Raw genomic sequence first — 18,377 nt, forward strand, 5'->3', positions numbered from 1 at the left:
ATATGGCATGTTGACGGCCCTGGAGGTGGACCATGACTCTGCCCCTGCAAGGGACATCCTTGATCCTTCAGAGTTCTCCTTATCTCCTCCAGTTGCATTTAAGAAATTGGATGATCCTCCATCATAGCAGAGGGGGAACGATTTCCGGGTCAGCTAGAAGAGAGGATGCAAAGCTGTTCATATCATGGTTATGAAAAGCACCCTGCGATTAAACTGAGGCAACTTTCAGGGCTGCTCATGTGTGCAGTGTGTCCCTAGCATTAGATCTCTGTAATGCCGACAAACCAGCACCTGAAGTTCAAAAAGCCAACATAAACACCTTCCACAACACAGATAACCTGCATATTGCAGCTGTCGCCATGCCTGAGATGGAGTCTCCCTACCAGAAAGAGAGGTAGAGAGAGACACAGGAGGTATGTGTATGGTGCAGCTCCTCCAGCTCATGACTCTCAACAAGGACAAATCCTTTGCAACACAAACACCCAAAATGGGACAGGGGCACCAAGAGGCCAGGTGGAGGAAGTATAAGAAAACATACTAATTTGGAACATCTGCATTCATGATATACAGAACAGACAGTGATCAGTTCTGTGTTCTCTGTTTAAATTATATTTTTTAATGAGTAATGCACTTCGATAAGAAGAGGATTCATGGTATCCAATGTTGACAAATTATAAATTCAATTCCGTTCAAGTCAATTTAAAACCTTTATTGTAATGATAGTTTCTCACGTAGAATTTTGCCAAAGCACAAGTACAAAATAATCACATTGTTTAACAATACACAAAACAGTAACATTAAAATACAACAATGAAAACAAAATGGAAAAAAAGACCACTTCCATCCATATGTATGTGTATATGTAGCTTTCTTTCTGTATGTGTGTGTGTGTGTGTGTGTGTGTGTCTATGTGTGAATACTTGTGTGCTCTGTCTGTAAGTCGTCATTTTGTTCTTCCAATCCATGAAGCTCTTTCCACCCATCCATCAAGAAACACAAATTTCGCAAATACAGTTGATTTGAAGAAATTAAATATGGGAACTATTTTGTCAGTGTCAGCGTTTTAAAGTTACAATCATCCAAGACCAAAGCTCTTGCATCCCATGGCTGCCAAAGAACATGCTTCACTGTCCTGTCCGAAGTATATATCTGTCATTCCTGCACATCTTTAATATATGTCCAATTGAACATTACGGGAATCCAATGTCTGTCAACTTCACTGAATTAAACTGATACTTGAAAAATATGTTTTTTTGGTGTTAGGTACTTTTCCCACAATTTTCTATTTTCTTCAATAATCAGTGCATGACCTTTACCAACAATTAAAATGTAATGAGGGGAGAAGTAACTGTATTATCATGGTAGCAAGTTGAACCAAATATACATTTTATCAAAAAAGTCCTAAACTGAATAAATCTCCATATTCTGTTTAATTTGATCATCTTACACAAATCATCTCTACAATGTAGTGCAATTCAAAGCATATGCATATGCATATGTCCCATTTATATTTCTGGGTTCCACCAAAGGAGAAACAAGAGATCCAGGAAGTCCAATAGTCCCATGTAATAGTGAATACAAATATCCCTTTATGTGATGGTGCCAATCAATATGTTTTTAAATGTCTTTTATTTGTATACAACAACAAACAGACTGCATGCAACTGTAACATATGAAACAAGACTATAGAACAAGACACAACATAAAATATTACATGGAGATGCACTGATGTTATACTTGACATTATTCTGTGTGTACATTCTTTGTCACTGCAGAGACAGGTGAAAAACAGGAGGCAAAGAGGTATAAAAAGAATAAAAAACAATAAGGATGTAAGACATTTCAAAATGGGAGGAGAGGGGGGTGCTGGAGAGAGCCTTGGTGCAGTGCTTCATGCCCAAATCAAGTACCAAGCAGTGGAGAGGTAGGGCAGGGTAAAGTCACCTGATAGTTCAGCTGGGATAGTATCAGTTAGCTTACCATTGATATTCTTCCATTTATTTGTCCACATTGATTGATTCCTTTTCCCCTTACCTGGTTAGAAATTTAAAATGTTTCAATGTAAAGTCTGTGATGTCAAATTTAAATACAAGAGTATGGGGAACCTGCCCTGCCTCTCCATTGTTAGCAATTTAGCAATCCTACAAGCATCCCACCACCAGCTGGACCCGGCCAGAGAAACAGTCTTAATGGCATCCCAGAAAAGATCTGACAATGTCTCAATTAGTGAATTTCACTTGTCTCCTTCACCACCACCTTACGGTAAGTGGGGGTTGTGCTAACAGTGGTGGTTGTTGAGCTGCTCTGAGAGCCAGAGACGCTATTTTTTTGGGACAGACCTCCTGCCTCCTGGAGCAGCTGCCCTCCACTTGTTGGCCCTCCCACCACCATGACACTCTGAGATCCTGAGATTCCTGCTGACTGTAGAGTGCCTCCCTGAATCAGGCTGACCTGGCTGCCCTTTAGCCTTTTCATTGACCCCGCAGGGACCTTGCCCTCCACGACCATCATGGTCTGGGATCCAGAGGGGATGCCAGTGTGGATCAGGTTAGCACCGCCCCCCTGGACCCCACTCCCCCCTACCAGCACCATGCCGGGACCCTGGGCTTGTGCAGTGGACATCATGGTCTGCCCCTGGATAACCATGCCTTGGGCAGGAACGGTCTGCGTACCATTAACCAGGACCATGCCCTGCAGGTTGGTGGCTGGTGCCCCAGCAAGGAGCACAGTGTTCTGAACCTGTGGCTGGACTACGTAGTGCATCGGCTGCATCACAGGGGTGGTGGTGTAGTAGACAGGCTGCTGCGGCTGCTGCTGCTGTAGCAGGAGCATCTGGCCTTGATTTGCCATCCCCTCCCTCATTGTGGTCATCCCCTCCCTCATTGTGGTCATCCCTTCCTTCACTGTGGTCATCCCTTCTCTCATAGTGTTGGAGTGTTCCTTCACTGTCTCCCTGACCACAGTGTGCTCTGTTTTGGGGATGGTCGGCTGCAGCTTGGGCAGAGGGGGCAGCGCTTGGGTAGTCACAAAACTTGATACTGAACTCTGATTGTTGATGGCGGTACTAGGCAGAGGAGTGGACACTTTTTTCACCTCAGTTGGGATCTTCTTACCCCCGCACACCTCAGCCAGAGTCTTAAACTTTGGCCCAAGGTCATTGAGAAACTGCAGGTCGTTGTCAGACTCCAGGTTGCTGCAGCAGCCCACAGAGCCAGCAACAGAGCCTTGGCCCTCATAATCATAAACCAAAAGGCCATCCTTAACTCCAAGGTTCTCACTTCCACTGTCCAGCTTCTGTTGAAAGCGAAAAAGAAAATTCACTCTTTGATTATTCAATTTCCAATTAAGGCCCATTGCTGGTCAGTAGGAACAGCAGAGGCATGTGTATTTTAAAATAAATCACAAACTAATGCCTTAATTTGAGTGAAAAAACATCTACAAAACATTTTGGCGAGTATAAAAGTGGTGTTCTGTCCATTAACTCACACTGAGTAAGTTAGCTTAAGGGGCATTCAAAATAGTGTCTTAAGAGTAAAGACTTTTACAATACAGGTTTGTGTACTGTTTTTGTAAAAAAAAAATTGCTGTTGAGTTTATTCGTCTGTACCACTTCTTTTTAGTCTGATTTGTTGTCGAAACATTTAAAATCCATAAAAAATCTTGGTGGACAGTGTCAAACGCTTGCTCTGGGAAACAGTGAGTAAAGAGTATCAATATTGAAATGAGTCCTCACCTGAGAGTAGTACTGCGCAAGGAAGTGGTCTGGCAGGGCCATGCCATCATAAAGTCCTCCACCTCCTCCTAATTCTCTGCTCCCCATCTCAGAGTAGAAGCCACTGCCACTCTGCTCGTTCATCAACCCCCATGCCCCTTCTGTTAGATATGCATCTTGATAGGCGGCCCCATTCATCCCACCCATGGAGGCAACAGACTGCTGGAAACCCAGTTCTGTCATTGGCGCCATTGTTGAAGTGATGTTACCCATGCCCACGCCTCCATCTATTTGTGTTGGCATAGTTATTAGCGGCACCTCCTATCATAGGCCAGATATTCAAATGTTAGAACAAAGTCAACAGTTATTCTGCTACCTAGCAGTCCAAAAATGGTGAGATTTTTAAGAAGACACAATCTGAATAGCGAGCTACCAGGATGTCGTCAAAAATGACGCTTATATGTTAAAAAGGTAAATGTGCTCTTCTTACCGTGTTCTCTCCCTGGCCCTCAGTCCGGTAGTTAACGAGGTGTGACTTTGTGTCAAAAGGCATTTCAGTAAAACCCCCTGAAATACCCGCAGCCCCACAATGGCAGAAGAGCAGCAACAGAGGAATAACTGTAAAAACAACAACAAAGATTAAGTTTAATTTTAGGATTCCCAAAGTGTGATGCAGGGTCTTCAAATGTATTGTGTACAGATTTACTGTAACTGACACAATACATTGTGGTTCTTCTCTTTTAACAGGCAAAAGTACTGTAGCTCTTTATAAGCAACAGTAGGTGTTTCAAATATTCTGTTATAAGACTGGGGCTGTTGAAAATGTGATTGGACTATTTTCACTGCGAAATTTCTGAGTATGTACTGAAAAGGACATTTAACAAAAGTAGTATCCATTTTATACATACACACATTTTTTTTTTACTCTGTACATGGCACGACTAACTATTTCTGACATTGTGTAAAGTCTGTAATAGTCTTCATTAGGTAACATCCTATGTATTAACAACATTTATTTATTGTAAGGTACTGGTGCCCATCATATGAGCTAGGTTTTGGTCGTGGTGTAAGGTACTAGTGCCCATTATATGAGCTAGGTTTTGGTCGTGGTGTAAGGTATTGGTGCCCATTATATGAGCTAGGTTTTGGTGGTGGTTTTTAATCATGTGCTCTGGCCTTATCATTGGCTTAAATTGGACTCAAACCCCATTTAACCTCTCTTAGAATTTATTTAAACACAGAGTAAGTACTTTAGCATTTGATCAGACAAATCTTAAGCGAAATGAGTATCACATTATACTTACGTAGTAAGAGCAACAGGCCCAAGAATAGCAATCCGATGCCTGCAGGTCCCAACTTTGCTCCTTTGCCGACCTTACCATGAGCCCCTCGTGGTCCGCACACCACTCCGTCCTCACAGGTACACACTTGGACGTTCACTTTCTGTGGCTCTGAACAGGCCTCTCCCTGTGCGTCCTTCACCTCAAATGCCACCTTAAACATACCAGGCCACACTGGCTCCTGAGCCCTCAGGATAGCTGCAGTGTCTGCAGGCAACAAGACAAACATATGAAAAGTGTCGATGGATGTAACTTAATTGAGCCATTAATCCTACAGAAGAAGGGTTTAAGCACTTTTGTACAAGAATCTAGCAGATGGATCAGACTTTTTGCTGGACGCATTCACAGATATGAAGCTTTATCATGTGGCTGATAACACACTTGTACACTATCTTGAACTACGAACTACCAAGGGAAAACTGCAAAGCTAAATGGTTCTGGTAATTTGAAAATTATTTAGCAGGGGGACCTCAGAAAAGAAATGGAATGTGATTAATGTTTATCTAAATAAGATACTGAAATACACCCTATCAAACACCATCAACAATTCACACAATTAAATTGTTTACCGGTAATTTGTGTAAAAAAAAAAAAAAAGTAAAACTGAAATAGAAACACTGTATATGCACTGTGGGCAGACCACTTTGGATACCCAAATATCAAACATATCGAGGTGAGCTTTTTCTGTTATTACTTTGGGTCTGAGAAGTCGTCTCTGAAGTAAAGTAGAAGAAAACTAAAGCTCCATAACTGAAAGTGTTGTGCAATGGTGGAAACGGCATTGTAGAACAAGTCACTGGATCAATCCAATAATGAAATTGTGAAAAATTCCAATCACTTGATATATCCACTGGAATTTGCCTCAATAATATTGAATATATAAAATATTTGCCATTTGTTCCTGTATCCTGCAAACAATCTGTAAACAATTTGTGTAAACACAAATGTGTGCCATGATCCAAGCTTTCAAAAACTGACAAGCAAAAAAAAGGTCAAGTAACTAATGTGTCGAAGGTGATTTTCTTCACTTCTGCATCAAAAAGTTGTAAAAACAGAAACAAATCAGAGGAAGACACACATTAATGTAAATAAAGATAGATTTTAAACTCTACATTTTTATATCTACCAAAACCATTTTTTACAGAATTGGAAGAATTCTGCTCACCATTAAGACGCTCGACCTTCCATTTGCCCTCAGTGTCTCCTGGGATGATATTAAAGCTAAAAGGGGCTCCGTTTGGAAATGCATCCTCATCTTTAGCATTGACAATAATGGAATCAGCCGTGGTACACATCGTCTGGAAGTCACTAGTCAGGATGGGACAGTGGTCATTGAAATCTTCCACCTGGATGGCTACGGTGCCCGTGGCAGTTTTTAGGGGCATGTCTGAAATAAGAATGAACAAAAGATCAGTCAGCATTTCCTTTATTTACATTCACATTCTTCTTAAACAAGTCAGACACGATCTGCTCCATCTGCTGGAAGACGTTCACAGCTACTTGACTTTTCACTAGTATATATTATATTGAAGCAGAAGCATATTTTCTCCTTTGTTCATTTGTTTGAATTTAACTGCTCGGCTTCTAATGCAGTCTATGTATATTTCCAACAGCCAGCCAACAGATTTTACAGTTGCCAGTTGCTTGTAACCTTATGTTAAAGCTCGAATCTCAAATCGGTTCTGTCTTTTGGTTTTCCTCTTGTCCCTGAACATTAAAGCTGCAGTAGGTAACATCATTAAAACTAACTTTTTGTCATATTTGCTCAAACTGACTCTTTAAACATGCAATAGTGCATGAGAGAGATAATCTGTAAAACAAATCATGTTGCTCTGGCTCCTCCTACTGCTCCTAATGGCATTTGCAAGAATCCAACGCTCCCGAAACATAACAACCAATTAGAGCTGAGCAGTCGCTCAGGCTGCTGTCAATCACACGCTGCACAGCATCACTACACCACGCATGCTCACACGGTCAAGCTCAATGTCTTTAGTGTGTGCAGCGTCAGCCGTTTGTGTCCACAAAGGCTGAAAACAACCACCGGGAATGAAAAAACTGCCCATCCCTCCATTGCTAACTACAGCTTACACTTCAAAGACCTTTAAACTGAAGAAGAGAAATGAGGAAAAGCTAGCTAAAAAGAAAGAGTTGGGCTGAGACAGAAATGAGAAATGAGAAAACATTGGAGCGGCATGTCTGAGGTGGAGAGAGCTATGGGACCTGAAAAATTAAAAAGTGATGCTCAGTTAGACCATTCTGCTTGACAGGTTATTATCCCAGCTTCATTTCTGCTTTATTTGTGGCACATTGCTAAGATGTCTGCGGTTACTGTGACGTGGTGTTACGTTGGTGTTGCAGTCGGGCTAACGTTAGCTTGTTCCCAATGCGGCTGCTTTTTAGCGTTGTTTCATGGAGGTGTGGCTAAAAATATCTTTGTGAAGTGTCCAGGCAGTGTTAGCGTTTTGGACTTTCTCCTGATAATTATGTGTGCCTGTGCTCTCACACTAAATGTTCTCAACTTCAGTGTGTTACTGCTTAGTTGGCACTGTTTTTTCCACAGTTTCTGTTTGCAAACTAAGTGCTGGTGTTGGTCATGTGATATAATGGCTGCGGTTGTTGTCATTTCACGTTTTTACCGGTGTGTCCACCATATTGTATATCTGGCTCCTTCAGTGGCAGTGGTTGTTAGCCTGCATGCTCATTATAGCCAGAGGAGGGCTTTGGAGGCAGGACTGAGCAAGAGAGAGGGGTGGGACCTGGAGCTTGTAATCTTTCAAATTTTGAAGCAAAGTCCGATCTCTTCTCAATCTTACCTACTCCAGCTTTAATGATGTGAAGTCATACAGCCTTTAAATTGACTATTATTCATCCCCCCCCCCAGAGAATGTTCTGCACAGGATGAATCCTAAGCTTTCTTTTATTTTTCAGCTGGGTACTCTTAGAGAGTCATTTTTCGTCTGACCCAAAGAAAAAAAAAATTCTGGCAGGCTACAAGTGAATCTGTCGGGGGTTCATGGGGTAAACACTGAAGTCTGTGTGAGCTGCCAGCACTGTGTGTGCTTAATGTGTTGTACCTTTCCATAGCATCCATTTAATAAAAGTAATAGTCAACAAGTAAAACATCTAAATAAAGACATATAGTAGAAGAGTGTACCTTCACTGATGCACAGTACTTTAGCCATGTATGTCCCATTGATCAGGTATGGAGATTCTCTGTCAGGCATCTTGTTCAGTTTGATCTCAGCTGTCTCTGGATCAATGGTGAGCCAGTTGTCAGGATCAAAGCCCTTGGCATACCTACAGCAGAAGTAGGATGTTAGTTATTATCCTCAGTTCAAAAAAATAAGCTGACATTGTGGTTTTACCTGCAGAGGCTTCCATGTGTTTGTGTTTGTGCTACACTCACTTGACATTTTCTGCTGGTTTCCGAGTGTCTCCATCTATTGCAGGGTAGCGGGCAATAACATCATTAATCTTGATTGAGCTGCCTCCCTCTGAGATTGGAATAGATTTGACTTTGGGGTCAAAACCTGGCCCCTCAGGCTGGTTCTTCACATTGATTTTGAGTGGATAGGTTTTAATTTTGGTGCTACTTGTCCCTGATGATCCTCCAGATCCACCTCCTGAACCAGTACCAGTTCCCCCACCAGTACCAGCTCCACCACCAGTACCAGCTCCACCACCTGAGCCGCCTGAACCACTTGTACCACCTGCACCTCCGCCTCCAAAGCCAAAATCAGCAATAGTTGCCTGGGATCCATCATATTGTGGAGCTTTGTTTCTCACAGCTATTCCGAGGTCAAGGTGCTTCATAGCCTCATAATCCACAGCCTGTGACATAGCACACACAAATAGGATACAACTATTTATTGACTGTTTTACCGTTTAAGCTCACAGAATCCAGTAATAGGACTAAACTACTACTAGTTTACTACTAATAATCTACTTAATGGGCCCTTTTTCAGGTGTGGGAAATGCAGCTTGCTGGGCTTCCTTATCAACCTTTATTTAGTTCAACTGATTTAAGTGTAGCCTTTTCCTCATATGCCTGGTCCTCTGTTGGTTTGATTTGCCATAGATGCAAAGGCAAACCCATTCAGCCTTTCTATCTTTCTTTTTTTTTTTAATTTTCCTTTCCCTGTTGTGTAATTGTCCCATTGAGCAACTACGATGTTCTGTGCTTCAGGGCTTTTTTCTTTTTGTTATGAACATGCATTTCTACTCTCATGCCACTTAGCTGGAGAATCTGGTTTTATTTGCTTATAATAAAGTACCTTTACTCAATGAGTTGTAGATTCTGGTCTTGTTCAATCAGTTTGCTAGTTGGGTCTCCCTCTGTACCTCTTCTGGCTTGTAACATAATAGGTGTACATTGGCCAATGTGACATGTTTCACTGAATTGCAACAAAATTATTTTTCTGAAATCAAAACATGATTTTTGGAATGATAGGGAACCTTGAACGATTCATTGTCACTTGGCTCTCCACTTTTCTATTAGCAGTGAAAGGAAGTGTGAGGGTGTGTGGCATGCATGTAGTGTGCAGCAGGTAATATTGCACCCAGTGCTGTCTGAGACTATTAGAAAATCAATCTGAGCCTCATTTCTCATTCACTATGTGTCCATATGTTAAAGATTTGTTATTTTTTCAGAGTTCTTGATATTTCTATCCAGTCATGTCTTCTACTGCTCCTTTCATGATGGGGGAGTTACTTTTTAAATTATATGTGGATAAAGCATGATCACTAGATTTAACACATTGATCCCACAAAAGACCAAAACATACAGTATTTATCGTCTCAATTAAAACTTTAGAAAAACACTACCGTGTTGCTCCTTCAGCCTTACCTTGTCCAGCATCAGGACACCCTCGTTGGTTTTGGGGTCTGTTGTTATGCTGAAGTACTTGGCCTCGTTGCCTTTCACAATGTCAAATACAGCCTCCCAGTTTTCAGTGTCCTCAAGATCCAGGTCCTTTGTTTTTAATCTCATCACCTCCACACCTTTTGTGTTTTCTTCAATGCTGCCTTCATACTGCGAATAAAGCACATAATGTTGAGACATATTTGTTTTCAGAATTTCTTTGACTTAAATGTGTTATCTGTTACAACTCAGAACAAAAAACTTTATGGAAACCATTTTTGCTAACACCAATATACAGTATAATGTAGAAGCATGTGAGGAGGAGGCTACCTGCTCAAATTCCAGAGTGGGAAGGTTGTCATTCACATCTAGGACATTAATGGTAACAGTGCCGGTTCCAACCCGTCCACCCGCTTTGCCGTCTAAGTCTTGACCTTTCACCGTCAGAGTGTACTTATCTTTTACCTGAATAAAGAAAACCACTGTAAACAGCTGCATGGGTACACTTGGAATAGACAGAGCAACTGCAAATTACAGGAATAGCACTTACAGTCCTCTAACAAATGTCTGGCCTGTCCAAAGTCACTTTAATAGGGTACCCCAAACTAGATTTTAATGAATCTTAACATAAAACATAATTAAGAAGGTAACAAAATGAAGCACCATGTATTCAATGTACGGCACAGCAAAATAATGAGCTCAAATTACAGCAATCCAGCTTCATACACTTGCTGGTCTTTGATGTTCATCCATTAGGGACACTGTACCTTATGAAGGATCATTTGGAATCACTTCAGTTTGTAGCCAAAATCAAAGGAAAACTAACTTTATTCATCTAATGTCTATGTGTGGAAAACACTGAACCGACAGTTATTTATGTCATTACGGCATTCATTTAAGCCTAGCAACATCAAAAATAGAGACTTGAATTAATGAAACTTAAGACGTTTTGATCCAAAATCAATACTTTTAATGCCTAATTTTAGGAATAATAATGTAAGACTTTTTTAATACTTTAAAGACCTGGCAGATACCCTGTTTAACACACACACACCAAAATTTTATCCCATATAAAGGTTCTTATGCAAAGCAACAAAGTTGCACACAGTTTGATTTGATTATGCTGAATACAGAGAACACACTGGTGGTAAAGTCCATACCTCTCTGTCTAGGGTAGCCCTTTTGACACATATGGTCCCATCTTTGGTGATATAGAACATGTCGTCAGGTGGATTCTGACTAAGGATGCTGTAGGCGATCTTAGAGTGATCAGTGTCTTTTTCATCAATATCAGTGGCATTTACCTTCATCACCGCTTTCCCTGTTAATAACAACATCAAATTAAACATTGATTTAATGTAATAGTTAATGTAGGTACATCCTTTTTTACCATTTGCTTTGGTGAAATTTTGTCCTGGCTGATGTTTTGGTCAGAAGAACCAGATATACTGAGCTCTGAAAACAGTTTCAAATGAATGCTGATGATAACTTCTCCAAGTGTTGAAACCCTGAGTAATGTCACACTGTTTACCAGAGCCGCCTGCTAATAATTTCAAGTAGATTATATAGGTATTTACATACTTAGTTAGAACTATTATAAAAAATATGCAAGTATGTATGAGTGCAGACAGATAAAGAATGAAAACTACACCTAGAATGTATATTTTAGTTAGAGGAAATGTTTGCAAATGTTCAGAGCAACCTTAAGTTATGCAGTGTTGGAAATAGCCCAGATTACAGGCACGAGATTACCCAATTTAAAGGTTTTTATTAAAGTTACATTTATGGTGTTAATACTAGATCAGCACTGGATACTTTCCAGCTCCTCAGAACTGCAGAAAAAATATTGCACACAAAAAGACTGATCGTGACCTCAAGCAGCTTAGTTGAAAGAGGAAACAATACAGCCTTTATCATTACTCTGCTTCTCGCACTGATTTATTTTTTGCTAATCTTGACACTAGTGTAACACTATTGTTGGCATTGTAACCATAAGTATGTATTACCTGTTGTTGTTGATGTAACAAGGACATATTTTTTTGTTGTAACAAGAACATGTGTTGTTGTTGCTCTCTTTGCCTGTCTCTATCCTGCATCTCCTTCTATCCCATTTTCGGCCCCTTCAGTCGAGGCAGATGGCTGTTCAACATGAGTCTGGTTCTGCTCGAGGTTTCTGCATGTTAAAAGGAAGTTTTTCTTTGCCAATGTGCCGAATATTGCTAAGTGCTACTCATGGTGATTCATGTTGGGCCTCTCTTTAAATAACATACCAAAGAGTCGGTCAAGACCTGCTCTTTTTGTAAAGTGTCTCGAGATAACTGTGATTGTAAGTTATGATTTGGCGCTATACAAATAAAATGTGATTGATTGAATGAATACAGTACCTCCCATATACAAAGACACAATGTTTTTTGTATTTATAATGAAGATGTGTAGGATTATTTTGACATCACAACTTACCTGCATGACTGAGCTCCATCACCTCCCCTTCCTGGATCATTGAAAACTTTGGAGCGTTGTCGTTCTCATCTAGAACCTTGACTTTTATGCCAATTCTCTTCTCTGCTTCCATGCCATTTTTGGTTTTAGCAATACCGAGCAGCTGAAACAGAAAACTCCAATGTCTTTTAAATTTGTTTTAGCAGGTACATTTACAAACATAAGTAGCTGTTTTTATTAATTTGTACCAAATGCCTGCCAACTATCTCAATGTTCTTATTAATAGCAGTACTTACTTTATATTATCAAGGGACAAGTGACATCAAAGTCAAAAATGGATCCATTGAAAAAGGTATCACTTACATTGTAGGTGTCGATGTACTCCCTGTCAAGAATTTGGGTCACACGAATTTTTCCAGTTTTCGAATCAACAACAAACACATGGTAGGGATACATGCTGGCCCCGACTCCTTCTAGAGAGTAGCTAATCTCATCCTGGTCTTTATAATCTGATCGAATCTGAAACACACGAAAGAACCAGAAAAATATATATATATAAAAAACTGAAAACAGAAAACAGAATATTTAAAAGCATAACAAAAACAATGGCATGTGGGCCTACATTAAACATGTCGCACCACAGTCTTTTACAGAAGGGACATAATAAGAGGTAAGCCTCTCAATGTGTCTCTGCAAAGCTGGTGTTTTTGAGCAGACATTTCTCAAACAGATAAAACAAATAAGAGTAGCTTGAGGGAAGACTGTCCACTAATCACTCCCAGTGTCAGACCTGTCAAGTTAAATATTATTAATAATATTATTTCGGCATTTCCTGTTTTATTTTGTTAACCCTTGTCTCTCATCTTTTTCAGTTCCTGTCAAGCTGTCTCCCTCACCGTTGATCACCGGGTCCCTCCCTAATGTGTTGCACCTGTGTCTTGTTTCGTTCACGCCTTTTCCTTCTTAAGCCCTGGTGTTCCCTCACTTCCCTGCCAGATTATCGTTTGCCTTAGCATTTGATACATCCAGCTCTCTTAAGTAGTTATTCTAGACCTTTGTGTTTGACCGGTTTTCCTTACCTCGTTCCTGTTTTTGCCTTACGGACCTCTGTACCTTTGCCTTCGCTCCTTGACCTTTTGTGTATCAGACCCATTTTGAAATAAAGACCACGATTTTTGGAACTTCCACCTGTTTCCGCTATTGAATCCTTCCTCTATCCCTGACACCCAGGAGGCATCCATATGGGAAAGATAAAAAATAATAAAATAAACAGGTTGTAATAAAATTCCTACAGACATTCCTGAGATATCACGTCCACAGGAATGGAGAAGAAAAGGCCAGGAAAGGTGTTTTTTGGCAGAACCATCCACCCGCACTCATCAGCTCCTTCCCTAAGGTCCAACATACTTCACCTGCTGTCTGTTCCCCACACACCTTAAGACTTGTGGTGATTGTGCCTTTAAGGCCATAGCACCAAACCTCTGGGACTCCATGCCCATATACATTCTACTGACTCTGCTGAGTCTATAAAAAAACTGTTAAAAACATTTGTACAGACACAGGCTAACTAGGTTTCACCCAGTCCACTTATGGTGAATTTTCAGTGTATTTTATTGTGCTGCTTATTGTACCTCGTTATTGCATTGTCTATCTGGCATTGTTTTTATTATGTGGCTCACGGAGCTACCTTATTGTTTATGCTTTTATTTCTGTATACTGTATTAGGTTTGTGTGAAGCCCTTTGTGACTTATGTCTGTGAAAAGTGCTATAAAATGTACTTAAAAGTGTTTTTGTGGACATTGTGAGGTAACAATGTTCTGACCTTTGACCTTTTGACAAGAAAATGTTAATAGCTATCCTATTTTATATAAGTGAAAATTTTCTGTCAAATGGCCAAAAGCATGAACTAAAGGCATCAGTGAACTTGATCTTGATCTATCCTCAGATATCGTGTTCACAGGAATTGGATGAACACACAGATGGTAAAAGCAAAAACATAATGCTTTAAGCCACACCTGCTGGCGTAAAAGCATAAAAATGAATCACACTGCCTGTAATATTTTCATGCTTCCAAATGACTTCTCAACCAAGGTTACAGTCCACATGAAACTTTTTGCTACTTTTTGTAGCCTAGAGGAAAAGTTTTGATACTATTGAGTGTTGAGTTAATGGGTAGAATTAAAGTGAAGTACAGATCAGTGACTCACCTTAGCAATATAGTCATAGCCTGTGTAGTTAAAGTTTTCCACCAGTGGCCTTGGAGGGAGAATCCATTCTCTTTTCTTTCTCACCAGACGTCGTCCAGAGCGGCCATTCACCACAGAAACAGTCTGGAGCTGTAATACAAGAGATACTTCACAATGAACCATAATGTGACAGACTAATCTGTGGACAAGTCAGAGAGATTGCATTAAAGGTTGGCATGTCAATAAACCCCAGCATAAGATACAACTGTACTACAAACAAAAAGTTGTTTGGAATAGTGCATCATGTGAGAAAGCTTTAAAATATCTCCAATGTTCTTCTTTGCATATTTTTCACAAAACCTTTCAAAATACAGTTTAATAGAGTAAAAAATATTTTAATCCAGATGGTTTCAACAGTCTGTGTAGCGGAAATTTATCTGAGGACCTTTATTATATCTTAGTTTTATAATTGATCATTGAACCATTTGTAAATCTTTCATTAATTTTGCTGCCTATACTATCTAATATTTGAGACTTGCTGTAACAAAATGACTCAGAGAACTAGAGAAAGATGAGTCAGAGTTCCAGGTAAAAGCACAAGACCTGTAAGGTACTTTATCTAGTGGAGGAATCTCCTGAGTCTTGTAATACACATTTCGTAAGCATGTAATTATTATCATAATTATTATAAGTACTACTACTGCTTTTAGGAGTACACTATCACATGATTATTATCAAATAATTAATCAGCATTGCTGTTTATTATGTGTCCCTCTCATTAATATTTATTTTGTATTTGTGCAAATTATGCTTTATATCTATCTATTATATCTATTTTTTAAACAGATATTGATCAGAATCATATGGCAACGAAAGCAATAGTCAAAGAAGCAATAAAAAACGTTGTCACAACAGCAGCAGTGACATGCCAAACACATAACCATCTCTCAGTTGGACAAAGAGCTGATGTGTGCCTTGTTTAAGTCCTATTAAATGTTGCATTAAAAATAACTTTGATACACAAAATGTCTGTGCTTGGACTAAAATATGTACATGTGATAGCTGCCTGAAAAACTCAGGAGAAAAGGCTCTATGAACTGGTTACCTGCAGTTGCAATAAAACAGGAAATACTCTCAACTCACAAAGATGTTTTGTGCAGTTTAACATTGGTGGAGAAATGCTAAAATTTACAAGAGCCATGAATCTCCATAGACTCAAAATAAATTAAATCAGAGGTCTGACCTTTGGAACCCATTAAGGGTAAACAAAGTAAATAAAGAGGTTATATAGGTTATAGGTTATATAGAGGTTATATATTATATTACATCATATTATAACAATATTAAGTACAAAGCTAGTGTTTATATATGTTGATAGTGAGCCCACAAATTTGGAGGGAACATGCTTCAGACTCTCTGTGTGTTTAGAAGTGGCACAAGACGCAACAAAAACCATGGGTCAAACACCATGACACAGACCTATATGTTTTTTTACTTAATTACATGTTTGCATATTTTGTCACTGAGCAGCTGAAACAGAAAAGTTTAGAAAGATAGCAGGCTTTTCTAAAGCTCAGATAAAGAACTCTGTGCTGGGCACAAACACACTGGAACCTCAGATGAACATTAATGGATTACTGAGAAAAAAAACAACAATGAAGGTTGTATCTTGGCCCAAGTTTGGTACACGTATATGTTTCGAGAGAGAAAATGAGCAAGCTGGTCAAGTCGAGTCAAACAGATGGCACTGTGTGAGAATAACTGAAGCATCAACCTGTCATCAGCCGAAATGTTTTGTGAGGGAAAATGCCAATATTTATTTTTACAGTCTTTATTGACCAACAATATTATCAGCGTCCCTAATGGAGATGAATAATTATACAACGGTTAGTTCCGACCAAGTAATCTGATTGGAAAAGAGGCATTCCATGAGTGATGATACATCACTGGGACTTTTCAGTCTGTGTATTACTCTGCCTCAGCCGGGTGTTCTGAATACTGTTAATTACCATTACAGCAGACTGTGTGTCTATTAATCAAGCTGGTACCTCTGAATCACACAGCTGACTCAAAGCCTAGATTAAACCTAAAATAAATCTTTCAGTAAAAAATAGCCTGTGGCCTTGTGCCTACAACGGAATCACAGCAGTGATAATATCCAGTACACCACTTTCTCTCATGTGGTATTGCTTAAATAGCATACACCTGATAATTGATATCTTTATCCTGACCAAAGGTGAGGCCTGCTGTTTTTTTTTTCTTTTTTACAAATATTAGCAGTATGTAAAAAAGAAACCAGGTTATTGGATTACAAACTGAGTGGGCAGTGCATCACATTGAGCCTTATTATATGGAGGTCATATTGTATAGTTTTTTCACTGCAAACAGTGGTACTGCAGCTCTTTGAGCTCATGTTGTTAACATTTTTCCAATTCCTCTAAAATGCCACGAGTATCTTACCTGTCGGACACTTATTTTAACATGTAACTATAAAGCTCAAATTATTGGGGGGGTTTTTGTACTTTGAACAAATATTGTGTTTATATGATAAAGACAACCTTCTAAGGGCATCAACCTGTTAGATATCTGTTTGTAGTCTTAGAGGCCACCACACCTTACCATTCCTGACAGATTTATATTAGCCTCATATTTTCAGTCATTGCAAGGGAAAGATGTATTCTAGAAAAAGAGAAGGGAGTTGATACACATTTTTGGATATGTAGAAAATATTTTGCTCCACTAACTGATCTTTGCTATTCACAGTGGTGCTTGTTGCTGATAGCCTACTTTTTTCTTTAAGGTAATCTTATATTATTTACTCTGTGTTGTCATGGCAGCCAGGTATTTGCCAGCATAACATGAACAAGATAATGAGCCTGTGGCGTGTGGAGGAAAACACACACCAAATGTCCTAATCATAAAGCTCTATTTTAATCATAAGCTGTCTGGACTGGCAATCTGGCCTATTTAAACGTTTGCTATTTTCTTCTGAAAACGCCAGAATGGTTGTTAAAATATACGCTAACTTTAGCTTCTTTCTTGGGGTATCTTACAGCCCAGGTTTAGATGGAAAAATACTGCAGTTAACGATTGCAGACTGAATAATCTACTTTACTCACCACAAACAGCAACGTGAGCACCATAAACACGGGCGAAGACACTCGAATCATTTTTGAAGAAAAGTTTCGGTATCCGTATGAACTGAACCGACAGGGCTCCTGAGAAACTGTGAGCTCGGCTGATGGAGCGACAGTAGTCTTTAGAAAGAGGAGGAGCGCTCCACCACACACGCACGCGCACACACCGCTCCGGTAAAGGACACAGCGATGTGTCTGCGGGGTGCGAGACAGGCAACTAGCTTAAACCTGCAGTTCTTTCGACCTCAAAGTTAAGTATGACCCCAATAATAACTTAAGAATATAAAGTCTGACTATCCTTGTGTCTGAGGACTGCAGGTGAAACGTATTAGAATTGTGATAATATGAGATATGGATTTGTTTGTTGTATTACCAATAAAAATGGGATGAGGCAGACGCGAGACTGAAGGTAGAATTTGTAATGGCTGGTGTCCTGGTGAGGCAAAAAGTTTGCTGACTATGTTACCTGAGTCAGGTAACACAGTAACTAATCCAAACCTAATACCACAATGAGCCTATAATAGTGTCTGCCAGTCATCACCTTCCCAGTAGGCTGCAGACTGGTCCACAAGGAGGCCTTTACAACAGACAACAAACATAAGATGACCATCTGTGTAGATTTGAAAGTCAGCCTATGATTATCAGCCACTTAGGCTTAGATTTAAGCGCGGTTAGTGTGGGAGTTTAGGTGCAGTATATAT

At 39.7% G+C, this 18,377-nt stretch overlaps 1 protein-coding gene across 2 annotated transcripts; it reads right to left on the minus strand.

The window, feature by feature from the left end:
• Positions 1 to 688: 688 nt before the first annotated feature.
• On the minus strand, positions 689 to 17,745 carry LOC138607066 (desmoglein-2.1-like). Of its 2 annotated transcripts, XM_069679612.1 has the most exons (14): positions 17,659 to 17,745; positions 14,561 to 14,689; positions 12,716 to 12,871; positions 12,374 to 12,515; positions 11,074 to 11,234; positions 10,244 to 10,378; positions 9,899 to 10,084; positions 8,459 to 8,883; positions 8,207 to 8,349; positions 6,218 to 6,439; positions 5,017 to 5,259; positions 4,203 to 4,330; positions 3,734 to 4,033; positions 689 to 3,294 (listed from the first exon to the last, which is right to left on the minus strand). In XM_069679612.1, the coding sequence occupies exons 1-14, from the start codon at positions 17,707 to 17,709 to the stop codon at positions 2,224 to 2,226; spliced, it is 3,492 nt and encodes a 1,163-aa protein (XP_069535713.1). In that variant the 5' UTR covers positions 17,710 to 17,745; the 3' UTR covers positions 689 to 2,223. The 2 variants fall into 2 exon arrangements, with proteins under 2 accessions (XP_069535713.1, XP_069535714.1); XM_069679613.1 differs by lacking the exons at positions 11,074 to 11,234; positions 12,716 to 12,871; positions 14,561 to 14,689; positions 17,659 to 17,745 and having other exon boundaries at positions 12,374 to 12,450.
• Positions 17,746 to 18,377: the final 632 nt, after the last annotated feature.

Source organism: Semicossyphus pulcher, unplaced genomic scaffold (assembly GCF_022749685.1).
Source record: "Semicossyphus pulcher isolate SPU_LCO1_2020_fin unplaced genomic scaffold, fSemPul1.0.p SCAF_4, whole genome shotgun sequence".
NCBI lineage: Eukaryota > Metazoa > Chordata > Actinopteri > Labriformes > Labridae > Semicossyphus > Semicossyphus pulcher.